The sequence below is a fragment of the Urtica dioica genome, chromosome 7 (assembly GCF_054948205.1).
Source record: "Urtica dioica subsp. dioica isolate 48M chromosome 7, U.dioica_male_clone48M_v1_H2, whole genome shotgun sequence".
Classification (NCBI taxonomy): Eukaryota; Viridiplantae; Streptophyta; class Magnoliopsida; order Rosales; family Urticaceae; genus Urtica; species Urtica dioica.
Window position 1 is genome coordinate 47923623 of NC_142762.1, and position 26996 is coordinate 47950618.

Sequence of the window (26996 nt, forward strand, 5' to 3'; positions counted from 1 at the left end):
CATGCTACTTTTGTGATTAATTTTAAAAATATAATTGATCGTATATAATTTTTATTATTTGTGAGCGGTTGACTACTTCTCTTTTGGATGGACCATATTACAAAATTGGCCCATCTACCATCTTAATTATTTAATGTTCAATTTAACTATACAATCAAAGCAGATAGATTTATTTAGTGTCCGCGTCCAAGTTAGAACTCAGCCATGTTCTTTCAGTTTAGGTGTCTTAATCAATTTCTTTTTTTTTTATATATGGCATCGCTTTTTAGTTTATTATTGATTTATTTATATGATAAATACCTTTATGAATGTCACTGAACTGGTATAAACAAATACATAAATTCTTTTTACAGCTACGCTGACCTTTATCGGTAATATGATAGAGAAGTTTTCAGACTAATAAGTTGATGGAATATTTGTGACAATGAAAGCGTGACCATAGTACACGAAGCGCATTCAAACTATATATATACACTCAAACAGTCTGTATAGAATTATGAATTATGAGCACTAAGTATATACCGTACCGTGCCAGCGCATAGATATCTTTGTCGAAAGAGACAGGCAATATATACAGGTGAGAAAAAATCCCGTGTGAAACGTTATATATCTAAATTCAGCAATTGCTAAAAACGTTGCAGAGAGAAAATAATGGAAAATAATTCAAATATATTGCTTGTCATAATCAAGAAATATATTTGTGGACGATAATAGAGCCGCTATTAATGGAAGATTGTTGCATTCTCAGGAAAGTAAAGATTTTCGAGGGATAGGAAAATATGAGCAGTAGTCATTTTTATAGTGGAAATAGGGGGATTTAGGCGTCACTAAACAAGATTAATAAATGCGAGTATTTATTATTTATTTGTAAATGTGGTCAATTGGAGATCTGATATTTAGAATAAAAAGGTTTGGATGGTTTGATTTGATATGGGTGATATGTCAAGGATGGTTGTGGGACAATGTCTTTGTTAGGGTTTTAATCCATTAAAAAAGAGTTTCGATATAATATTGTATTTATTTGTGGTTTAGGTTATGCTATTGAATCCCTAATTGGAGTATTGAATGCAGTTGAAATTGACCCATCAGCAAGATCATCTTTCTGATATCTTTAAGGGGCTATAATCTAAATGGTATATAGTATATGCATATATAAATATTTGTGATCTTGCCAACTTTGTAATACATGTTGCTAATTCTGCTGAGTAAGTTTGTTACCAAATTGTCAAAGATACTCCTATCATAATATCATATGCGTCAACTCGTTTAGCCATTGACCGAGTGAGACACAGTCTTGAGGTTCAACTTTTTTTTTTTTAGTTATATATGTCTTGTAATTTTTTTTTTTTTTTTTTGAAAGAGTATGTCTTGAAAAGTGATGACGTAAATATGGTATTTTTATACATGCATACTTCTAAAACAACATTTAAAATTACTTATAAAGACATCGTGTGCTACGTCGTGTGGACGTAGGGGCTAGATATAAATTTTTAATATTCATATTTAGTGATTATTATTTTAACTGTCCATACAAAAAAAATGACTGTAATTAGTCTAGACAAATAATTATACTTTAAAATCGTTGCCAATCATGCTTATCAAATATATATTTCTCAAAGTATACAAGTAAATTACAGAATTATCTATCTCTCTATTATAATATTTTTTTCACAACTTGTTCCTCACATTATTAAAAATATAATAGTTATTTAATTCTGCATTAAAGATATTAGCTTCAATAATAATACATATGAAAATTTGAAAAATAAAACTATATTATCTCATATATAGTTTTATTTGATTTCTGAATATTTAGAAAATTTCAACTTTCAAATAAGATATTTGTGAAATTTTCTCTAATTCAAATCAGTGAAATGAGGATACAATTTGTACAGGATCATATACTTTGTAGTGTAGCTCTAAAAACCGAGGGAAATTGAAACGTGATAATACTATTCATCACTTGTTTATGGCCAACTTTATTGGGTTCTCGATTATTTGTGGTACCCAAAAATTGTTCATTTTGGGCCGAATTAATTGGGCTCAGGGCTAGGCTGTATAGAAATGTTCTTCGGTCCTCTTTCTCTCTGGGCTTTGATTACAAAACAACCCATCCCATCTAAATAAATGAAGAAAGAGATTTATGTGTGGAAATTGCTTTTGATAGCTATTTTTTGTAATGTATCCCGAGCTTAGCATGTTTAAACCTTCGACTACAAAAATAGCTTTTCTAAGTTTTATACCGCCACATTTCTTGATTTTTCATTATATTTACAATTTTTTTGAATAAAAAAAAGAGTTTACTAGACTCTATTTTACTTTATTTACTGTTTACGATTTAATTTATAAGGAAAATAATTGTTTTATCGTTAAAAAAACAGCTATTTTTTAAATGCTTTGAAATAAGAACTATTTTTGAAACGGAACACTTAAAAAGTGTTATTTTTGTAATTTCACCTAGATTTTATACCTTTGGAATTGTATGATGTGATTGAAAAAGATACTTATTTTATTTGATATCGTGCTTCAGGCGAACAATATTGAAAGTCTTGCCGGTTGTTGAGGATAATGTTTCGTCTTCTTTATTAATGTTTATTTATTGTCCTCATCTGGATTGTGGTACTATAGTTCAGTCAAAAAATGCTTACACCCTTAACGTAGTTACAAATTAACTTGACCATATATTTATATTAATCATCACCTACTTGAACTTTTTATTTCGTTCTTTAATGTTATCCTAAACAAATTAATTAACTAACACACATAAATTCATATTGCTAGTTGCATTTACTATAACATTACAATACTTTTTTATGTTTTAAGAAGAAATAGCAACAAAATTACAATGTTTTTTTTTACAAAATACACTTTGCTATTAATTTATTTTTTTTCATCTGTAAAAATACCTATTCGATTGAACCATATAATATTAGATATTTTTACCGACAAACTTTTTTTTTTATAACAAAATTTATTTACTTCAAGCCATTAGACATTTTTTTGTTGCCATTTCTTCTACTTTTATATGTTTTCATAACTAAATTTTCAATATATTTGAGAGGAATGAACATATTTTATATCTTCTAGTTACTTTCGCTTCTGAATGTGAGACATCCGCACGTTGCCGGTGCCTTCGGGAATAGTATGAATTATATCTCATGTTTTCTTAGCTATTTCACCGTTAGAAATTGGCTTGAATGTTCTCATCCACATCACCAAAATAACCGTTAAAATATGAGAGCTTCCCGGAGCTAGCTTCACCTTGTCATTAGTCCACTAATCTTCAAGCTTTATCTAAGCAGCACCTCTATCATCCAAGACCAGGGGATGATTCCATGTTGTGATAACAACTCTTCAAGCTCTCTCATCAATAGCGTTGAGCAAAACTCTCATCCTGGCATACTAGTAGCCATCATTGGGACCCACTAAGAGTTGAGGTCGTCCTATACTTTGTCACTCCTTCTTGTCGTCCTATACTTTGTCACACCTTCATGTTCATCTTAAACAAACAAACAATAGAAGACAACCGAGTCAAATTCTATTATTTGAGTGACCCGTTATGATACCCATTGAAACTATATTAAACGTACACTGAGATGGTTGGAAAACTAACTACTCATTCAAGGCATATAAAGAAAACAATTGGTAACGTAGTTCAATAACAAAAAACTTAATATAGAGAGCGATGTTAGTTCGGTGGTGAAAAACAATTCACTATAAAAATCAGAGGTACAAACGCTGGGGTTTGCAGACTCTCGCTCAAACCACCTTCTTCATCAATCCCCAACAAATTCCAAACTAAGCTCCCCTTATACACATACGTGACCCTCTCGCGAAGATCGTCTCAGTGAATTAAACGTTAACTTATCAAGTTTTTGCCAATATGAATCGTACAAAGATCAAAATTAATTATCTTCTCGTTGTTGATGAAGATCTTAGTAAACAAGTAAGTGATAAGTCGACCATGTGGGGCTAAAAGTTAGATGACCAAACAAAAATCCTATATGAGTTTTGTTAAAGACAATAACAGATTTTTTCACGAATTAATAAATCGAAAACCAAATCCGATCATATCTCTAATAATCTCGGAACTAAAAACAATATATTTTAAATTCGATTTGAGCGGGAAAGAAAACGTTGATCCATTAATCTGATTGTCTTTAACAAGTAATTGTGTAGAATCTTAAACAACCTATAAATTTTGCCGAACTAATAAAATCTCGACTCATGGGAGCTAACAGAGTTGATTGCAAATATATCTAACAATTTTGTAAATTTTTGTTAACCTTTATGGATCTCAGTGTGGTAATGCCTAGAAGATTGGGTAGTACAGTGTCATATCACCCATGACAAAAACTCACGAGAGAGCAAAAAACAAACAAGAAACGTCGTGACAAACTTGTATTTATTAAAGCGCATGCTTGTTGAAGCCAAGTTGTGACTCTTTAAGCCTTCAAGTTTCACAATTCAAAGTGGACCACTATACTTCTTTCCTTGCCTCTTTATCATTTGCCTGCCATACTCCTCAAAATCATCACTCATGCCTACTTTTTTTTTTTTTTTTTTTTTTTCATTTTCTTTCTTCTATTGGGAAACTCTAATCCATCATCCCAATTCACATTGCCTTTTCGTTCAATGCCCAAAAAAAAATGTAGTAATCTTATGGGTTATCATTTCGTCACTTGAATCTCTATATTTGTAACGTTTATTTCCACAATCATAAATAATCACGTTTTCTTGGTCTCTTGATGATAAATAAATTTAATTTGACGTACATGTCCAAGGAAACAAAGTATCAAAGCTAATGTGACAATAAGTTGTTAATTCTTTCCAACAACTCCATGATTATCTTAGCTTAATGAATTGTTTAATTTTGAGATTTGTCGTTTATAGATTTGGTGTGGTGGGACTTTAGGCGGAGAGTAGGATCGCTTTCAATGAGTGAGAGGGCTATCATATGCTATTATGAATAAGATCTATTTATTGACAACAATGAAATTTGCTTTACATTGTTTGTCATTACAAAGCGTCAAGATTGGCTTTTTTGGCTTAAATAGTCAAATATCAGGTAGAGAGTGATTCTCTATGCTAGTGTAAGTGTATAACTATAAAGCCCCGGTTTCTCTTCAACATTTATTAATCTCTCACTCTTTCTAATACTTTGGGACAGTTTCCCCACATTATTGTTTAATATTTTAGAAATCCCACACAAAATTATTATATACACGATAAAGAAGATGATAGGGATTAATCGCCCCACTAATTAACTCGTAATAATAACTTAAAAGAAGAAAAGAGACCTAGAACTCAAGCGATCTAAAGATGCGATTATTATAAGATTTGATTTTTCATACAAATTAAACATTTATTATTGTTGACATTTTAATGCACTTTCGTTGGTGCTTTATTGTTTTTCATGAAAAAAGACATCATCATTGCAATATTTATTTTTGTATAATGTACAATGCCATATCTGACATAATTTTATTTACAATTGCTCCACCAAGTAACATGTCACTCATTTTATTTGTTGCCTAGGACGTCATATCGATTTTAATTACATATCAAATATTTTACCCCGTTATCAAATGAATCACATTTTACTCTAAGTTATGTATATACAGTGACATTTTAGATACACTGAATACCGGATATGAATGTTAGAAATTGTTATTTTGTTTTTGCCAAAAAAAAAAAAAAAAAAGTTGACATCCATGATAAGAACGGCTGGTTCGTAAATGAGAGGATAGAATTCAGTCATGTCGAAGTAAATATTATAAAAAATACCAACGTACAAACAAGATCGAGTAAAAAATCTTAGCTTTCTTACAAAGTGAAACCAAGCAATAAAACAAATAGAATACAAAAGCAATAATACCATTATTTTGTTGTAATTCAATAAAGAAAATGAAAGATCATTGATTATATCGTTTTAAATAATATCATTGTTGCTTTCACGGCCAACCAAACCTCGTTTAATATTAGAATGCAAACTCCGAGCATCAGAGGATCCACGAACCCGGTTTCCCGAGCTGTATGATTAATTTTATGATCGAGTTTCTTCTCAAAAGAGGTGAAATATAAGATAAAAAAACGAAATGTTTCTCCGCCACACACTAAAATAAAATCCGTTACATACGCCATTTCAAAATGACCAACAAGACACATTCTACAATACATGAAAATAAACGACACACTTTGCTAAAACAACACAAATGACAAAGAAACGACATAAAACCAAATTTATTTATTGATAACTTTCTTTGTAACGTATTTCCTCAATGTAATTCCTCAATTTGGAGAAACAAATGTAGGTAAACTTTGTAAAAAAAAAATTTGTCATTATATGAAGGCTTGGTTAACACGTCATGAATCATATGATGCAATAAATAAACTATGTTGGAAATGAATAAAAGAGTAGAACCATCTGCAGTACACCCACACAAGTCATAATGGGCCCTCATTTAAATAAATGGGCCCATTTTGCGTAAAGTTCGTTTTAGGTCAAATCAGAACCCTAAATCACCCCTCAGACGCGTATGACACTTGGGCTCTCTACTTTTGCTCTCTTTATTGCTTTTGAGGTCCATTTTTATTAAATTCATCTATTATTCTTTTCTTTCACTTGTATCTTAAAAAAAAAAAATTATATTCTTTTTTTTACGTTGCTTTATTTTATTGTGAAAGAGATAAAGGGGTGCTAATTTCCAAAAATTACAAACTACGACAAAATGAAATGTGGACTAATAATAGGGGAGAAGAGTGACACTCCCAAAAACACCCCCCAAAGAATTGAGATAATTACACTAATGATAACAGTAACAGCAGTAATGACAGTGATGATAACGATCCGCCATGGGAAAAAGCATAAAGAAGAAAAAGGTGGTTAATTGGAGAAGTGGCAAAGGAAAAAATCGAATCCGAAGAAAAGGGTCCGAAAAATAATTATCGCTTTTCTTTGGGCATAATAGAAAGTATGGGTGAAGAGGTGGACTAAAGCTGTCTTGTGCGAGAGTGGGTCCCGAAAATGGGTATCGTTTTTAGACCTCTTTGCAAATATACCCAATTGTAAACCCTAAATATATGAAAAATTCTTTCGTACCCACAAAGCAAGGGTGTGGGAATTCTTCTTTTGCCAAAAAAGAAAAAAAAAAGTAACTTAAATTATTATTTCCCTTATTATTATGGATTGCTAAAATGTGAGAGTCTCATCACTCATGTTAAGCAATCATTCTCATTATCTCTCTCCCACGAGTCTACCACCACTCTATCTCTATTTCTAACCCATAATATTATATTATTCCAAATTATAATAAATTAAAGAAAGAAAACCACTTCCTTACTTTATGGTGAATGAGATGTCAAAATCCAGCTTAGAAAAAAGAAAAAAATAAATAAAAGGGCTAAAAGGGAAAGTCTTTCTTAATAGGGATTTGTGGTGTAAAGGAAATAGAGAAGAAGATAAGAAATATGAAGAATGGAATGACTGAAAGAAATAAAATGAATTGTGCGTATATATAATGCCCCCATGTGAAGAAAAAAAATTCTTATCCAAATTCATCTATAGTGGAAGGAATATAGAGTGGAAAATCAGAAGAGTATCTTTATCAAGTGCGTCCATTTTATTGTGTGTCAATCACGTAGAATCGTTTGACTTGCCAAATTGATTCCAAAACCAAGTATTTAGGTTTAGTTTGAGACCATTAATTTATAAAAATAAATACATATATTACAACTATGGCATGTTTCACAACCTATGTATTTCCTTTAAGAGATTTAGTTTTATGTTAAGAGTAATGACAAATTAAAAAATTACGAATCTGGCTGCTAAAGTAATCTATTTAGCCAACCAAATCTGATCGTGCCTTTTCTAATTATACGCATTATTTCCTGTAATTGAGTATAAAATATATCACAAAATCAAAGAAGACTCCAAAAAATTACAGACCGTTAAACTTTAAATTAACTTTTTATAATACTTTTTTCTTGAGTTAATTAAATTATAGGCATAAAATATAAGGTTAAACGTTGCATGTGCATCCCATTAATAAAGAAAAATAAATCCAAGATGTACTTTAAAGTTCAAACTACGATGCATCTGTACATATATATGTATAGATTATTTACTCGTCTTTTGAAAATTAATATGCAGATTTATACATGCGTGTGCTTCATGTAAAGAATATACCACTGTACATCAAGTTAAAACTCTTTTTTCTTTTGGTTTTATGTGAACTAATTATAAAAATGATACAAGTTCAACTTTTTTTTTTAACAAAAACAAAATTGTATACCTCGAAAAGCAAGTCATTTTCTTTTTATAAAACACTTTTTTGTCAACTTGTCTGTCAAAAAAAAAATTTTATCCACGCTATTAATTAGTTGGCAATTAGGCATTGAATCATTGATCATGAAGCTTCGTCCCTTCCCCGATAGCTTTATCTATTTTTTCTTCTTCTTTACATATAATGTATTGTGCAAAAATAATACGTATAATTGAATTGACAGCTAAACTATACTTTATATTAATATTATAAATGACTACGTAGACTGCGTAAGATAAGGACATGCCATTACATATACGTAGTACGTACTAGCTGAGAAATATTTCTTCGACTAATTATATATATAGAGTTTAATTTATGTAATTAATCAAAGTTCAATCAAGTTGAAGTGTTCAAACTATTCTTCATCGTATTAATAACTTTAATATAATGATTGTGATTATCCAATAAGGACAACGCTAATATGACTGTTTGAGAGGTTGATGTTTCTAAGCGCTTAAGCATTGGTGTTGGGTGGGTTTCTTATATTTTGATTAATTTACACTTACAGATGGAGAATAGTAAATTAACTATACCTTAATTGTTTCAAAAGGCAATTGAATCAATAAGAGGTTTTAAATCATAAAAAATATTAACGGTGGGTCAGATTGAAAGAAATGTTTAGGTTGAGGGGTTCGAGACCGCATGACGTGGTTTTGGTTTTTGTACAAATTCATCCAACAAAAAGATTAGTTTGTTGATTGAAAACCCAAGTGTTTGTCTTTCCCTTTGGAATTATAGTAAATGAAAAAGGGTTATTGACCACTAATTTGTTAATTAGTGGTGAATAAAATGTTCATTAAGCTTGGTTGTTAAGTTGTTGTTTTAACAATGTGACGTGATGATGTCTAATCTGGATATTTATTGGTTTAATTGTTTGTCAATGTATGTTAATGTTATATATGAATCCATCACTTTATCTTATTATTAAAGGTCCTTAAAGCTAATAATTTTGAAAATGAATTTAGCAAAAAAATAAATCAAAGGGAAGTAGAAGAAAGAAGAAAAAAATGTCAAGTCAATGTATGTTAAATTTTCATTATTATGTACGTTTTTTTTTAATTTCTAATTTTTATTATTAAAAATTCATATAACTTGTGGACATTACTATCTTCCATCGCTTTCACATTCCACTAATAAGGATTATAATTGTCTTCTCCCATATAATAATGAGTTAATATCCACAACACGTAATCATGATGGAAAATTATAAAAACTGCAAAGTTAGTATTATTTCAAAGACATACAAGATTCAATATTTATAACATAAGATGATGATGATGGAAATTAGAAGGACAAAAATGCTAAGCTTATCATTTTATTATCTCTTGATAATTTTCTTTCAAGAATACAGTTCAAGGTAATTTGATAAATGTAAAAACAGCCAATATCAACTATATAAAAATGTTTCTCAGAGTTAAAAAAAATTACTCACGTCATCAATTTATTTGATTGTTTATAATATAATTAGTTAATTTTACTGGAAAATTTGTAACCCATATGAAACAAATTGTATTATTTGACTTTTTTTGTTTTTTTTTTTTTTTGCATCAATCTGACTGACTTTTATGTTCACATGCGAACGTTCCATATTTTGGTGTCTGTCTATTATATATCAGTTACAGAGGTGTGTTCAGTTCGGCAATATTCAACATGCTATATTGAAAAAGGCATAAGCCAATGGACACCACTAGTGTATTTAATAATGAATAAAATGATAAATCATTTTTGCTACTATATATGTTATGTTACGTGTGCAACATGCAAATCACTATTTCGGGGAAACTAAATATATACTCTTAAGCTAATCATAAACTCGTGCAAAGTAATATTTCAGAAAAAATAACAGTAATCTTCAAATTCCATAACCGAAATCTTTTGTTCCGATTCCAATCTGAACCAAATTTTCATATTTCAAACATTGGCATAATGGATTTTGTTTCGTCCTTAGTGTTTCATTTTTTTAAATTTTTTTCTAGAATACTAGGCAATTTTAGTAGCAGATGAACAAATATTCTGTTGTGATACACTGATTTGTGCTTTTTTTAGATCGGAGCATTCTGTTTCGATTTATAATGAAATGAGGAGATTCACGGAATAAAATTTTATACCCCTACGTCTAGATAAAAAACATGAACCCTAAATTGCATTTATTAGATCACTAGGTTAACACACTTTATATAATGTTAAATCATTAAAGAAAAATGGTGACTTGATAAGGTCATGCAACGAAATATTTCAGAAAAGTAACAACAATCTATTCTGTTTTTATTTTAATTTGGATAAGGTATATATATATATATATATATATATATATATATATATATATATATATATATATATGCTTTTGTTGGAACCTAGTAGCTAAAAGACGAAACCGTAACAAGAGTAACTTGAATCGCAAGCGATCAAGTGACATTTTCATATTTAATTTATGTTTGACCACATTTAGGTGCAAGACCCGTGTATTCATGCATATATGTTGCACTAGTGACAACATAAATGTTGACATTAGCTTACAAGTCGAAATAAATTCAAATTGCAATAGGACCAGATTGTAACTTCAAAATTTGATAATATAAACTCTCGTCATTTACGTAAAAAAACAAGTGTGAAGTGAACCCATAAAATAATTCTTAATCTTTCTTTATCTAGCTTAATGTCCCATAATTCTTATTCACACGTGGCAATTAATGCAAGTAGATAAGAAGCCCATTATTTGAAGTTGATCATACTATACTTTATTTGTTTGTTCCTATATAAAATCATTAATTCGTAAATTTCGGCGTCGAAAACTATTTTTTTTTTTTAAATCATAGAAAATAATGCAAAAGGACTTGGAAGGTATAAAAATGATTTGTGGGAACCAAATATAGGGAAACGCCAATTAAAAGTCGAGGCTTTAAATTAAAGAACCTGGATTGTTTGAAACTTAGGAAAGATTAACTTTGTATCGTTTTTTTTTTTTTCCTGAGATACTTGTTTCGTATTGTGAATTGTAATGACAATGCTCGAACTTTAATTACAGTTTGTCGTTACTTGGGAGCTTAAATATTTGGACGACGTGGCGTTTACAAAAACCTATATCAATAAAAAAACAAAAAAAAAAAAAATATCTGTCTGCCGACGAAGTCAGTAGCGTTTTTACACACGTGACGTGGTCGCTGTCAAGTGACACGTGTCACTGAAGGTAAATAAAAAGCGGGCCCCACTCTCGGCGTGTGGGTGCGTGGGTCCCACTAATTTTGACTCTCTGGTCGCACCCCCGCTCCCCCGCATTTACAGACACACCAGCGCCTAAAATAATGTCTTCATCTCCACGCGCCCACAGTTGCGTCTATGATTTGTAGCTCTTTTTTATAGGACACTTGTGCATAGATTTCAAATATGTTTTAGACACTAATGACCAATATAACAAATCATATATGGATCATTCTAATAAACTTGGTCATGTTATTCAATTGGATAATGAGTTGCACACAAATTATTTAAAACTATTTATTTTAGTTGATGGATAAACTATCTTATTTACGTATACAACCTAACAAATAAAAATAAAGCTGTTGACGACTTCAAATACAAAACAATAAATAAAAACCGATGTTCAATTTTCACGGTAAAAGAACCATTATGCTCCGTTTGTAACCCATAAAATAGGGAGGAAAGTAAAAATAGAAGGGAGAAATAAAATATTAGTGAAAAAAAAATCAAAATTATAAATTATATTTGAAAGTCATGAAAATATGAGAGAAAATTGAGGGAAAAGTAAAAAAAAAATGTATAAAAACGTGGTATCCACATAATCAAATTTGGATGAATGCTCATTTCCATCCAATTTTTCAAGGAAAATAGAATTTTCACTTTAGTTCTACTTTCCATCATATTTTTGCTACATCTAAACAACATAAAAATTTAAATTTTGTAACCAAATCATGAATATATACGAAACATAGACGAAGTCATTGGGAGGCCTCATATTCGTAATGATGTAGTTTAATAGTGACGTGATAAGTATAAATTTTAAATCGACATCATTATTTATATTAAAAAAGATAGGAGTTGCAATGAATATGTAGATATATTTCGTCATGCTGATTTTTTTTTTTTTTTTGTGTGGATATCACATCGATTCTTCCCTTTAGTAAAATGTTTGATATATATTATGAGTTTTCAAGAAAACCATACTAATCCCTAAGTTTAATATTTATTAACTAAATTATCCCTTTAAAAAAAATTAATGATAGTGTCTATCCCTTAATTAACAAAATAACTAACTATTTATATAGTTAGTTTATAAAGTATTTACTCCTAATTTCTTCTAGCTCCGTCATTATATATATATATATATATATATATATATATATTCAATTTTGCGTATGATTTAGATGGAGAATCTTATTCAATAAAAAGCTATAAGGTATTTTGCTGAGAACAAATAAGTTGAAGTTTGTTCACATATTTTTTTGTCCTACGTTTTAAAGCAGTTTGTTCGATTTACTTATTTTTGTTAATGCAATATGTAACATTTAGTCAAGCATCTCTATCTTTAATATTAGTCCGTACACTATAACATTATTTTTGCATATTATATGTGTTTTAAGCACAAATTCTAAATACATGTTTATCAATCATCTTTCAGCGCGAGCAATGCGTTATTTTAGCGACATATATAAAACGGAGAGTATGATACATGTATATTTAATACGCGGACTATCTCGATGACATGACCTACAATGATAATACTAACAACTTAATTCTAGTGTGTATATGGTTTAAATAAACGAGGTTATGATTTGTAATTACATACCTAACTAGCTAGAATTGAAATTACAAGAAAACCTATTTAAGAAGATAAGACGATTAATTATTGAGTAGTATAAAACAAACTATACCGAACCAATAACATATTTTATTATTAGACAAATTCCACATATATATTTAGGTTTAGATGCTAAAAACATCAATGGGGTTACTAAAATATAGACGTAAATGTTAGAGTTGCTGCATTAAATAAATATATATGTGCTTATTTTATATATATTTTTTTTTCTTGGGATCCTACGCCACCGACTACTTGAAGGGTAGAGTTATAGCGAAAGAGAGACAACTTGTGGTGGCTATTATTTTGATTGTCCCTTATCAAATTTAAACGAGGAATCTTGTAGGCCTCTAACTTCGATTTCGCCTATATATTTTATTTTTTCAGGTTTTATGATGTTTTACGATTTTTTTTTTTTTTTTTTTGAAGACAGTTTTTGCTGCAGTGGGGATTGAACCCACGACCTTCACATAGGATGTTTTACAATTCGTGACTCATATTTTTCATGGCTTCTATTCATTGTTAATGCCATCACGAAATAGGTAGAACAAATAGCAAAAATTGGAATACCAAAAGAAGTTAAATAGTAATTATTTGTGTAAACAAATATGTTAGGGGCTAAATATATGAGTCAATGTTGATTAGTATATAAAAAAATAGTGATTTTTGTATGAAATCCAACCTTAAAAATTAATAGAAACTAAAAAGAGTTTATAAAAATCATGGATTAGTCATTTCATTGCAAATTGATTTTGAGATAAAATCCTGTAATACTTTCACAATTTTCTCATGTTCTACATGATTATATTTCGATATTTTTAGACCTTTGCGGGGCGAGATTTAGAGAGTAAAACAATGAAAATATGTGCTTTGAGAAAATAAAGAGTGTCATTTTTTTGGGCTGAGTGAGTGTTGCTATTTATGTATATACATTGGGTGTTAATTCAAAGTTTGAAATATTGTGTGGAACACGCTTTTGCATAAAATTGTATACAGATCTGAGAAAAAAGTGTTGAAATTGCAAAAAAGCCACCAAAATTGCAAAGAAACTACTTTAAAAAAACGTAAAAATCACGGATATTTTAATTTGTTAATTTAAATTTTTGTATTTATATATAATATATGATTACGAAATTCATATATATCTGTTAAATACTTGAGTGATACATAAAGCTGCCATGTTGTCATTTGGAATCCCGCGTGACCCAATTTTTCATATTATTGATACCATATAGGAAATGAAAAATATCATATTCTAAAAGTAACGTGGGAGTTTTTGTCTCGTATCATGCGGGATATGAGACGGAACCGAGATTCCCGTTTAGTGCATCTATTACCGTTTTAGTTTTTTTTTTTTTAAGTTGTATTTGCTTTTATTTTTATGTAATTAAGTTACTTTAAATTTAAAGTAAATTAATAACAAACTAAAAGAAAATAAAATATGAGAATTTTGGAACCGTAAAATATGGTTTCAAATTACAATATATATATATATTTTTTTAACGATTAACAGAGTTTCATTTTCCGTAAAATATGAGACGAGATCGGGCTATTTCATTTTTCGGGTTTTATATGACTAATTTTATAACACACAATTTATAAATATTTAAGAATTGCAACGCGGCAGCAAGCAGTATCACAGTCTTTTGGACACTCTTATATATCCTACGTGACTTTTGTTTGACCAAATATAACTCGATTAGCGTTTTTTTATTTTATTTTTCAGCCGTCTGAGCTTACGTCACATAAAAACTATTTGAGTTCAAACATGTACATTAAAATAAAACGTGAATGGATAATAAGAAAAAATTGATTAAAAAAAAACATGGATAATCTTAAATCAATTATTGACTTACATGTGTACTTAAATATTTTTGGAAAACTTGAATAATAAATCCAGAGTACTTGTTGTGATATTGGTTAGGAACTTAGGATGTTTAATCCTATTATTAAAAGCAATAAGTTGTTCAAATTGATAAATCCTATCCCGCTTCATATATATTTCATAGCAGTTTTATTTAATTCTAATGCTAATAACTATTATGAAAATTCATCCCTTAATGGACCTTTTGCTATTTTTAATACAAAATTTGCAATCAAGCACCACCAAAAAAACCTCTAAGCATAATTAAATGTGATGAATATATAAGAAGACGATGCCGATTTCAATAGTGGCCTAATCTTAGCACTAATAAATAATGATAGAGCAATCATGTTTCAATTTGTTATATAATACAACTTAAAAAATGTGATAAATGATATGGACCATAGTTAAAATATTTGTGTTCATATTTTAATGTGAGGACAGGACATTCTTGAAAGCTTTAAATCAGCTAACCAAATAAATGTTATCTAACAGAAGGGACAACATATATATTAAAATGTAATTGCAATGCTCCTCATTTAGCGGTGGTGTTGAGAGAAAAACTTTCTTTTCGCGAGATGCAAGTGCAATGCAACCAACCAAATTATATTAAAATTATTTATTTTTTACTTTTTTTTTCTTTCATAAACATAAGCTCATTTAAAAAAAAAAATTATGAAGAAATAAAAATAAACTGACATCGCTGACAAAAAAGTCTGTTTTTAATTGATTCAAGTTTCAACCAGAATCATCGAATCAGACTAGATGCCTTCTATTTGAATAGTTGAATGACTTGACAAGATTTATATCCAACAATTTTTCACCATGAAACAAAAAAAGATTTTAACAATTTAAAAATAGTTTACGAATGTAGTTATAGACTGGCTTTTGTGGCTGACGGATTATCCATCAAATCAAACAGAAATTCGCCTTTTTTTGTTGTCATTCTGCCACGCAGTGCAATCCAGTTTTTCTCTGCTGTCCCTGCCTCAAGTATTTAAGAACTTTTGAACTGTTGAGCCGATATTTATATATAAATATATAATTATATATGCGTGTGTGATAGGCTTGATTTTTAATTTTGAGTTATGATAGATTTAAAGAAATTGTAACGAGTCCATGATTCCTATATATGGGCAGAGAGTTTTGAGAGTTTATTAGCATCAGATCTTTCACCGGTGACTTGGAAAGTTGTGTAGTGTAATAGAATTCACTTTTGGGAGGACACAAAAATAACTAAAATATCGATTAGATATGCATTTTATGAAAAATTTGACATATCGATAGAATTTCCTACATAAAATATAAAAATTTATGAAAAAAATCACAAAAAAATATGATGCATAACATACTAAAAAAACTTAGTATTTAATAAAGTCAACCCACTAAAAATCATACATCGAATAAAGATGGTTCACCTTTAAAAACTGAACTATAAAGTATTTAAAAATACAAAAATAAATATTCAAACATTACAAATTAGCCTGTAGAAACTTAAATGACGACCCCACTTGTATAAAATTTGGATGTTCTTGAGCTTGTTGAAGTGGATCCCATACGAACAGTCACATGTACGTTTGTATAGAAGATAGTCTAACAACAAAAACGACATAAAAATATAAGGAAACAAACGATTTGGTCTAACACGCGAGCCGAAACCCCGAGACTCCTAGTCGGACAGCTTGCCTGCCTCATCCACCTCGTATGGGGTGAGGTCATATCCTCGCTCGTTGCGTCTTGGATCCAAGCTTGCCCAAAGCATCGTGGATCCCTATAAATACTGTTGTTCAATCCAAGAGTGAGGTAAGTTATTCTTCACCAAAGCAAATCTCTACTAAAATTTTCTATATCTCCGACTCTTTACATCCTCTTTTACATTATAGAGACGAGACGAGACCCTCACACCAATAAACTCCCCAAACTAATACTAAGCATCGGAGCATGCGTCTGAGGATATCCTTGCACGTCCTCCTAGCCCATTATCTCGTTTATCTCAATCGAAAGAGACTGAAAAGTTTACTTTATGACGAAGAGAAGAGCAAGATTGATGACCACAACACCACCTCGTTCGCCTTTCCTATGAACCCTTGGGGATGGTGCATTTGTGTCTCGCTCTTCATGGCCACGGTCCTCTCGAGGGTGCCGAAAATGATAACAACTCTCATCGTAATTTACGAAGACCTTCTAGAGATCGTGACATCTAAAGTTTACCTTACTCATGATCCTCTTGAGACTGTCAGAAAAATGATTTTAATTAACGACTTTAACACTGCACTTAATATCTCGAGTCTGTCGCTTATATCGTCACGTGTATCTTTAGTGTTGATTCTGAAAACAATATTAGCATAGCTGTTTAATGTGATCATGTATGGAATAAACTATTTTATGCTAAATTGGTGTTAAGTAGATATGTCTAACCGATATATAAACATATATTCATTCATACACAACTAATGTGAGACTATTTCACTTCAATAACAACCATCGTTATTTTTAATTTATTTTTAATGCAAGTTACAACCATTGTTGGTAATAAGTGAAGCAAGGGAGAAGCACAAATAGTGAAGTAAATGACTTTAATTTAGAGCTTGTAATGCAATTCACAAGTTATCATAAAATGCACACAATAAATAAAGTTCAAATTTTATAGACCTCATATTCAGCTGTAGTAATAAATTGGTGTTACACTAAAAAAGTAAAACACCATAAAAAAATGTATTCCATGTATTTAACAACCACGCGTGAAGTAAAAAGTGAATTATGGCATATAAATTTGCATGTTACTAATAGTAAATAGTCATAAATGTTGATAGAAAAAGAATTATACATATATATGTATCATCAAGCTAGCGATGGATGAGTTTGTTTATTCGATATTGTAATCGTCTATGGTATTTTTAGAGACTAGAGTATTAGATGTCATGTATTTTTATTTCATTTTAGTTCCGAAAAAGGAAAAACCAGTGGTGCAAATATTATTTACTTTTGTTTACTTTTTCTAGGATGAATTATTTTTATTTACTTTGTGAACCACTTTCAGTTACATATCGTACAAAAAAAATGTTTGGGTAATGTTTGGTACAGTCACATTATTACTCAGTTTATTTTCCCAGTCTGGTCAGTGTAACGACATTTCAACGCAGAGTTTTATGTATGTAGTGGAAAAACTTTTGTTCTTATAGGAAATTATGTTGAAATAAAATAAATATTAATACTATTGGCTCAGGCTAACTTACATCATTACATGGGTAGTTTGTTATTATTTTTCTCTATAAGGTTAATCAGACTTATGAAATAACTTAATAGTTCTTATTGGTGAACTTTGAACATTTTATTGTAATTAAATGATAAATATAAAAACAAGTTGTAGGGTTTTTTTTTATATATAAGATCCGCTTATCCATTTTTAATATATATTTATTTATTATTTTATTATACGTGCTTCATATATATAATAAAAAAATAGGTGCCTAATTTTAATAAACCAAAACTTTATCATGCTAAAATATGTATTGAAATATCTGAAAGTAAAACGATGATTTTTTGCAAACAAAGTCGAGATTCACCTGAAGTAAGAATAAACAACCAGCTCATATAATTCCCTAAATATACTTACTGGACTAATAATTAAATTGCCCGAAAAAGGATGAAATAGATATTTTGTATATTTGCCAAAATTGTGTTAATTTGAAACGTCCAAGCGAGCGAGTGAGGTTTGGTAACTGAAGAGGGAAAAATAGCACATAAAAATAAAAATGAATTACATTCTGTGGCAGTGGAAAACGACTTTTGAGCCCGTGGAAAACGACACTCAAATTGCGCTTTCACATTCTTCGTTGGATACTCCGAATCTAGTGCGAGAGAAGAGAATTACTATCTTCTGGAAAAATCAAAATAAATTACATTATTTATTTATTTTATTTGTTTTTTTTTTTGCTTTGGGCTCAAGAAATCCGAATAAACGTGTTCCTTTCTTTGCATACAGTGATATTATTGAACAAGTCTTGGGTTCCATTGTCTTCTTTCTTTTCATGTGAAACAAAAGTCATAAATATGATAACCTATATTGACAAGTTTCACAAGCTAGACCAGAGGATAGATAGGTCTCTTGACACATGAAATGTTGTAAGAATGTGTAATTTGGCTTTGTTGAATATTAGGCTAAATTAAAAAAATGCATGTGGTAGTTTTTTTTGGTACCAAAACCACATAAATGTATTAAACAATACAAGCACACGAATAGTAAAATCTATTTTTGTTTTGGCGTTTTATGTTACGTGTTGTTAATTAGTATTTTTTTTTGTAATTATATATACCTATTTGGTTCAAGTATCATCAACAACTATGATGTATCCTAAAATTTGGCATCCTAGAAGCCTACAAAGTTAATTAATTTGATTAGTTAATTAATCATGTTTACAAGAATGATACAAACCATGACTTGGATTCTACAAATATTCCGAAGGTTTTTTATTCAATAATCAAGAAGCACAGCCACCAATATTCACTGTTAGGTAAAATAATTCAACATCACTATTATATTACCATATAGCCACAAAGTTTATTTTCTGAAAAAAAAAACAGTCGTGCTTCGTCCTATGGATAAGCTAAAAATATTAGCTTGCAGAAAATAAACAATTTTCGCAAGGAAGAAGAACTGCACACATACTGTTTTTTCTATTGAATATATTTCGAAAAAAAAAAAAACACTTAAATTGAACGACAAACACAACATCATTAGGACATGCGTGGTCTGATACTATTAGCTTTAACTGATCACAATTTATTTCAATTTATTTAGAGATATTGTTTATCGACAAGTATTCTATACTATTCTATAATGTAATACTATTAAAAAAAATTGACTTTTAGAAAAATTTCAATAGACACATTGAGTTTTTTTATTGCTAAATATATGCATTTTCTTTTTAAACAAAATTTGATCAATATAAATACATATTAAAGAGATGGATGATAACATATAGCCTATAATTTTTATTAGTGTGCATAAAACCTTTGGCTCAATCATCACTATGGACACGTGTATTTTCGTATGTATGCATAAATATACATAGTAAAATAAGATAATAATAAATATCTAGTAGTGTAGTAGCTGATTTTTTGACAGAATACACAAGTATGCGAATGGAAACACAAGGTAGTTCCAAGTGTTTGAAGTCGCGATCCAGTGATGCCAAAATGCTGATTATAATCTTACAAAACAAGCTTTATTTTATTTATTTAAGCAGAGCCAGCGAAATAAAAAAAAAACATTTTGTATTGTATTGCATTGTATTGTATTGTATTGAATGAGCTGGAAAACAGGGAATACTAGAGTGACGGTGTGGTCCAAAGTCGTAATTTTGTCAACCTTTCATAAACACCACTTTCCTCATATTGGATACAGCTCACCCCTTGCTTCTCCCATAATCCTTCCATTCTTACTAATTCCTTCTCTTACAACTTTACTCTATTAAACTGATATTATATATAACAGCAAAAAAATATTTAACATATATATTTTTTTTATGAATATCATAAAAATGCTATTTTTTTTTTCTTCCTTTACTGTAGAAGAAAATTATTATGAAGCAAAAAAACAGAAAAATATATGATGATATACATGGTCCAAAAATCCTATGCAAAAAAAAAAAAATCTAGGTCAAAATCTCGTAGGGGCAAATCCGTCAGACCGGAGTTTCCCAATCTCGGCTTACAGTAATAAATATCCTAGATTCGTAATTAATATATGGGGGTAAAAGCCTAAACACAGGCGCGCACACAAAAAAGCAAAAGTAAATATTAAAAAAAAACATAATTTTTTTTATTTTTATTTTTTATCTCGAAAATATAAGTAATTTAAAAAAAGCGAGCCACCACACCACTAAAATGTACAATTATTATTTAAATTTATTTTGAGTTTTTTATTTTTTATTTTTTTTCCTAGTGCAACGTCCTTGCCTTTTAAGTGACACCTTAGTTGCCAATATTTTTTTCACTCTCTCTAAAAACAGAGAAAGAAAGAAGACATTTCTCAGTTCTCACCCACCACCACCACCACCACCACCACCACCAACGTCATTGGCTTACTCCGATTCACTTCTCCGATTTCTCTTTCCTCTTTCTCAGTTTTCACTGGGAGGAGAAGAAATTAGGTCACGGAATCGGATCTTCCATTGCTCTTCAATTGAGCTTTCTTCTTCTTAGTTTTGTTTCTCTGAGTCCATAGATTTCTCTCAGTCTTTTTTCGTAGCTGCATTTTGCTCCGGTGAGCCGATTTCCTCTGCATTAGTTCTCTTTCTATTTTTTCCTTCGATTTTGCTATTTTTTTCGATATAAATGGATAAGGAATGGGTTTTTGTGTTTCTAAATTGTTGCTCTATGTTTTCTGACGATTTTGATGAGTTTTGGTTGATCGGATTGGAGATTTTTGTTTGGTTCAGTCTGTCGGCAGTGATTATGTTTCCTTTACTTATTTAGATTTTTTTTAATATATAAATCTGTCTTGAATTATTCCGTGAAATGTTAAATTTGTTTCTATTCAAGGCTCTAAAACAGGAAAGATAAAAAATTCATATAAGATTTTGAGCTTGCTTGGAAAATCACTGTGTCTTCCTTTGGCTCGCCTAAATCTTGTCTGAGAAATACTCAGTTCACAGGTCTCTTTTCAATATATATATATTTTTTTCATTTTTCTTCGATGAATTCGATCCAACGAAAGTAAAGTCCGGGTTGGAAATATAGACAGCTTTATTGCTCAAAATTTTCTAATTATTTTGCTATTATCCATTTTAAAAGGATCTTAAGCAAATATTGATCGGAGAGATTAGATCTTGAGATTTGAATTATGTGCATTGGCTTGGTGTTCATTTAACTCGAATGTGCACTTGAACAAGTAAACGTCTTCAATACGTATAAATTTTCTTGGGCGGTATTCGGGGTTCCTTGCTAAATTTAGTAATATTTCCTTTTCATTTTTCAATGCCAATTTATATTAATTATGTGTATGACTATTGCTCTCTGAAACTACCACAATTCTGTTGAATTATTTGGCTTAAAGCTGAGCTTCTCTTCTTCACCTAAAATTTTTGTAGTGACTGAAAATAGGGCTTTTGACTTTTTGTTTCTCTTTTTTCTTTGAGCTTGTTAATAATAATAATAATAAAATATACATTTTTTTTTGCGAAGTACCGATTTTCCAAAGAAGAACTGAGTATTCGTGAATTTTGGGGAAGTTGGTAGTAAAAACTGGAGAAGAGGACATGTTTTGCCGACACCCCCTTAATATAAGGTTTCTTATCATATGCGAGTACTGATGTAATCTGTAGACGGTAAAACGGGCATTTTTTTTTTTTTTTCCATATGTAGATGGTGAAACTGTAGTTATGAGCTTGAAGAAATTTTGTCACTTTATAAAAGTAAAACTTATGGAATTGTACTTTTTGGGTTTCTCTTTCTTTTCTGTATGTATGTACTAAAAAAAATTCACTGCGCTTTTATTATTTAATTTATTGTGTATATGTATATTATAATAGATTTTCTGGTATGTATTTTTTTTCCCTGCTGTGGTTATTCTCACATTGCCATCCCTCCAATTATAGCAAAATGTTTGCTCTGTTTTGAGTTTCGCTAGCAATTTATCTACAATATAAACTCATTTTAGTTATGGTTTGTTTTATATATTGTTTTGCAGACATTTTAGTCTAAATGGATCGTCGGAGTTGGCCGTGGAAGAAAAAGTCAACCGACAAGTCGGCGGCTGAGAAAGCCGCTGCGGTGGCCGACGCGGCAGCTGCTTCTTTGTCTATCAACGCATCACAGAGTGAGGTATGTTTATATTCGGTATTGCAAGTTTTTTTTTTTTTTTTTTTTTTTGGAGGATGATGCGAGGATGTACGATTTGGTTATAGAATCATTTGGTTAATTTGGGTGTCTCTGTACGATTTTGAAGCAGGAAAGCTACAAAAAACCGAAGTACGTTCAGATTTCGGTCGAGCAATATGCTCATCTGAATGGGTTGGAGGATGATGTGAGGATGTACGAGGACCAAGTGAAGAACCTGGACGAGCAGATTAATGAATTGGAGGAGAAGCTTTCGGCGGCCAATACCGAGATGACTAACAAAGATAATCTGGTGAAACAGCATGCCAAAGTTGCTGAAGAAGCTGTCTGCGGTACGATTTCCCGGTTACATATTTCTCAAATTACCGATTTATATATATACATTTTTATATACGAGTGTATTTTATTGCAGGTTGGGAAAAGGCCGAAGCAGAAGCGGTTGCGTTGAAGACCCATCTTGAAACCATGACTCTGTCGAAACTCACAGTCGAAGACCGAGCGGCTCATTTGGACGGTGCTCTGAAGGAGTGCATGAGGCAGATTAGAAATCTCAAGGAAGAGAACGAGCAGAAATTGCAAGACCTCGCCGTTACCAAGAACAAACAGTGCGAGAAGATCAAGCTCGAGCTCGAAGCGAGGCTGGCCGATTTGGACCAAGATCTCCGAAGGGCGGCGGCGGAGAACGCGGCGATATCGAGGTCCTTGACGGAGCGCTCGAACATGCTCGTCAAGATAAGCGAAGAGAAGTCCCAAGCCGAGGCGGAGATCGAGATGTTGAAAGGGAACATCGACGCGTGCGAGCGGGAAATAAACTCGCTCAAGTACGAGCTCCAAGTCTCTGGAAAAGAGCTCGAGATTCGGAGCGAAGAGAAGAACATGAGCATGAGATTGGCCGAGGCGGCGAACAAGCAACACGTCGAGGGCGTCAAGAAGATAGCGAAGCTCGAAGCCGAGTGTCAGAGGCTTCGCGGCCTCGTGAGGAAGAAGCTTCCGGGCCCCGCGGCGCTGGCCCAGATGAAGATGGAGGTCGAGAGCCTCGGACGAGACTACGGGGACAACGCTCGGGTGAGGCGGTCTCCGGTGAAGCCTTCTAGTCCGCACCTATCGCAGTCCACCGAGTTTTCTCTCGACCACGTACAGAAGTACCAGAAGGAGAACGAGTTTCTTACGGAGCGTTTGCTTGCGACGGAAGAGGAGACGAAGATGCTGAAAGAGGCTCTGGCGAAGCGCAACAGCGAATTGCAGGTCGCGAGAAGCATGTGCGCTAAGGCGGCGAATAAGCTTCAGAGCTTAGAAGCGCAAGTTCAGAATAAAACTTCGCCGAAGTCGGTTCAGATTAGCACCGAGGGTTCTTACAGCCACAATGCCAGCAATCCTCCGAGCCTGACGTCCATGTCCGAAGACGGAAACGACGACGATCGTAGCTGCGCCGAGTCTTGGGCCGCCGGAAAAGCGAGCAAGGCCGAGAAGCCGAGCCATTTGAATCTCATGGACGACTTTTTGGAGATGGAAAAGTTGGCGTGTCTCTCCAACGACTCTGATTCGGTGATATCGAAGACGACGGAGCATGCGAAACACGATGATGCCGCGGAAGTCGGCTCGGGGAAAGATTTCCAGGCGGAACGGAATCTCGTTGCTGACATAGAACATCAGCCATTGATGAAGCTCCGATCGAGAATCTCGACGCTGCTGGAATCAGTTTCCAAGGACACCGATGTCGGGAATATTTTGGAGGATATCAAACATGCAATCCAAGAGACGCATAATACTCTCCACACAGAAACTAGTATCCCTGAAGACTCTGATGCGATGTGTGATGATCGGAACGCGAACCCAGAAGATGCCGGTTTGACTACCGAGAAGGAGATTTCTTTATCTGAGCCCGCCCGAGAAACCGGACTCGTTAGCAAAGATTTAGCAGCTGCAATTTCTCAGATCCACGATTTCGTGTTGTTCTTGGGCAAAGAAGCAATGGGAGTCCACGATAAGTTCACAGAATTCAACGAGTTCAATCAAAGAATCGAGGAGTTCTCCGTCGCTTTCAATAAAGCAATGTCCCAGGACTTGTGTTTGACCGATTTCGTTCTCGATCTTTCTCGGGTTTTGGCGAAAGCCAGCGAGCTCAGGTTTAACGTGTTGGGCTTCAAAGGAAACGGAACCGAAACCAACAGTCCAGATTGCATCGACAAGGTCGCTCTGCCGGAGAATAAGATTCTTCGGAAGGATTCCGGTGAAATATACCAAAACGGCTGTGCTTCTGATCCAGAAGCTCTTCTCGACGATGGAAACATCGTGTCGGGCTACGAATCCAAAATCTCATTGGAGGAGTTCGAGCGGCTGCGATCAGAAAAGGAAAACCTCGCATCAGATCTAGCGATCTGTACAGAGAATCTGGAGACGACAAAGTCGCAGTTGAAGGAAACCGAGCAGCTTCTCTCGGAGGCCAAGTCGCAGTTGACTTCCGCGCAGAGGTCAAACAGCTTGTCCGAAACGCAGCTGAAGTGTATGGCTGAGTCGTACAGATCGCTCGAAACTCGGGCTGGAGAGTTGGAAACCGAGCTCAACCTTCTCCGAGTCAAGTCGGAGAGCGTCGAGACCGAACTCCACGACGAGAAAAAGAATCACCAGGAGTCTCTCGCCAGATATAAAGAGCTTCAAGAGCTATTGCAAAGGTCAGCTATTTATTAACAAACAATAATCTAATAATTACACCACCCTTTTTTATTCATATAACTCGTTACACACCGAGTTAGTTTTGGTGTCATTTGTTGATTGTTTCTAACTTATAATTAATTGATCTTTTGACCAGGAAAGAGAGCAACTTGGAGGATGAAGCCAATGCAAACCAGGTATCCATGCTAATTTCATATTCTTTTTTTTTTTTTGCTATACATACATATGGATTGGTAGAAAAAAAAAAGAAAATACTAGCAATTATTTGTTTCCTCCAAGTTTGTGTTTTACCCTCTTACAAAGGCACATGGAATTTTGTTAGAAGTTGGAGAGACAATACTTTTAACTATTACAAGCCAAAATTCGGAACTCGTAATAATCACTGTGTTGGTGTGTTGACACAGGAAAAGGAATTAGCTGCGGCGGCGGAGAAGCTGGCAGAATGTCAAGAGACAATATTTCTGCTCGGGAAACAGTTGAAGACTTTCCGTCCACATTCGGACTCGATCGGATCTCCGTTCAACGAGAGAAGTAGCCAAAAGAGCGAAGACGAGCCCACGACCAGCGAGCAAGTCGGAGCCGAGTCTCCAATCGACATCTACAATAACGCCGCCGCCGCTCCGATGAGCCCTTCCGAGCCCGATTCGACCGCCTTGAGATCTCCCATTCACTCGATGAATCCGCGGCAGAAATCTCCGATCTCGGGTTCGTCTTCTTCGTCGAATTCCGCCACGCCGGAGAAGCACTCCCGCGGATTCAGCAGATTCTTCTCTTCCAAAGTAAAGAACGGCCATTGATCATCACTTGCCACGTCACCGTTTTTTTTTTTTTTTTTTTTCGTTTTGATCCATAGACAGACAGAAAAAGCGCCAGAAAAATCTTGGAAAGAAATGTATCCTTTGGGGTTTATTTATATTTCATTTTGTGTTTGCCATAAAATCCTTTGCTTGGGAAATTCATGGTGTTTGGAAGAGCTCAGTCTCGTAAAGGATACTTTTGTTGTGAAGTGGGACATGATTTTTGTAACTAAAATGGTGGTTGTATATGATTATCCAAAATCTGTTGATTTTCTTCTTCGGGGACGTGACAGACTGTAGGCTCTATGAAGTATTTTGATACACTTTTAATAATATTGTTTGTGATACTTCTTGTACGAATCCACGATTGATTTTATTCTTTTTGGGGATTTCCTTACAATTTTTTTTAGATGCAATTTGATTTTATTCTGCTTGAATACTGGTTTATAATGGGAATTTGGTGCTTCTTGCATGATTACATCAGTTGGATTTAACGGATATATATTTTGGAGATAAATTGATATTTTATGTATCGATTGTACGTTTTGGGATTAAAGAAAGGTGGAGAATTGGAGTTGAACTTAATGGACGGAAATTATTATTATAGTTGGATTGAAGGAAATTATTATAGTTGGAGACAACAAGAGCATTATAGACGGTTTAGGTAATCTCTAAGA

The 26996-nt window shown here is 32.5% G+C and overlaps 1 protein-coding gene across 2 annotated transcripts; it reads left to right on the forward strand.

Moving 5' to 3' along the window:
- Window positions 1-20971: 20971 nt before the first annotated feature.
- On the forward strand, window positions 20972-26695 carry LOC149392433 (filament-like protein (DUF869)). 2 transcript variants are annotated; one of them, XM_089618779.1, is made up of 6 exons: window positions 20972-21275; window positions 22701-22834; window positions 22959-23181; window positions 23262-25521; window positions 25659-25698; window positions 25927-26695. In XM_089618779.1, the coding sequence occupies exons 2-6, from the start codon at window positions 22715-22717 to the stop codon at window positions 26317-26319; spliced, it is 3036 nt and encodes a 1011-aa protein (XP_089474905.1). In that variant the 5' UTR covers window positions 20972-21275; window positions 22701-22714; the 3' UTR covers window positions 26320-26695. The 2 variants fall into 2 exon arrangements, with proteins under 2 accessions (XP_089474905.1, XP_089474906.1); XM_089618780.1 differs by having other exon boundaries at window positions 22962-23181.
- The last annotated feature ends 301 nt before the right edge of the window (window positions 26696-26996 follow it).

Excerpts from the sequence above, each read along its gene's own strand:
- LOC149392433 (XM_089618779.1), top strand. The coding sequence starts at position 22,715 with ATGGATCGTCGGAGTTGGCCGTGGAAGAAAAAGTCAACCGACAAGTCG. Across the intron at positions 23,182-23,261 it reads TGCTGAAGAAGCTGTCTGCG|GTTGGGAAAAGGCCGAAGCA; the intron begins GTACGATTTCCC and ends ATTTTATTGCAG. Across the intron at positions 25,699-25,926 it reads ATGAAGCCAATGCAAACCAG|GAAAAGGAATTAGCTGCGGC; the intron begins GTATCCATGCTA and ends GTGTTGACACAG.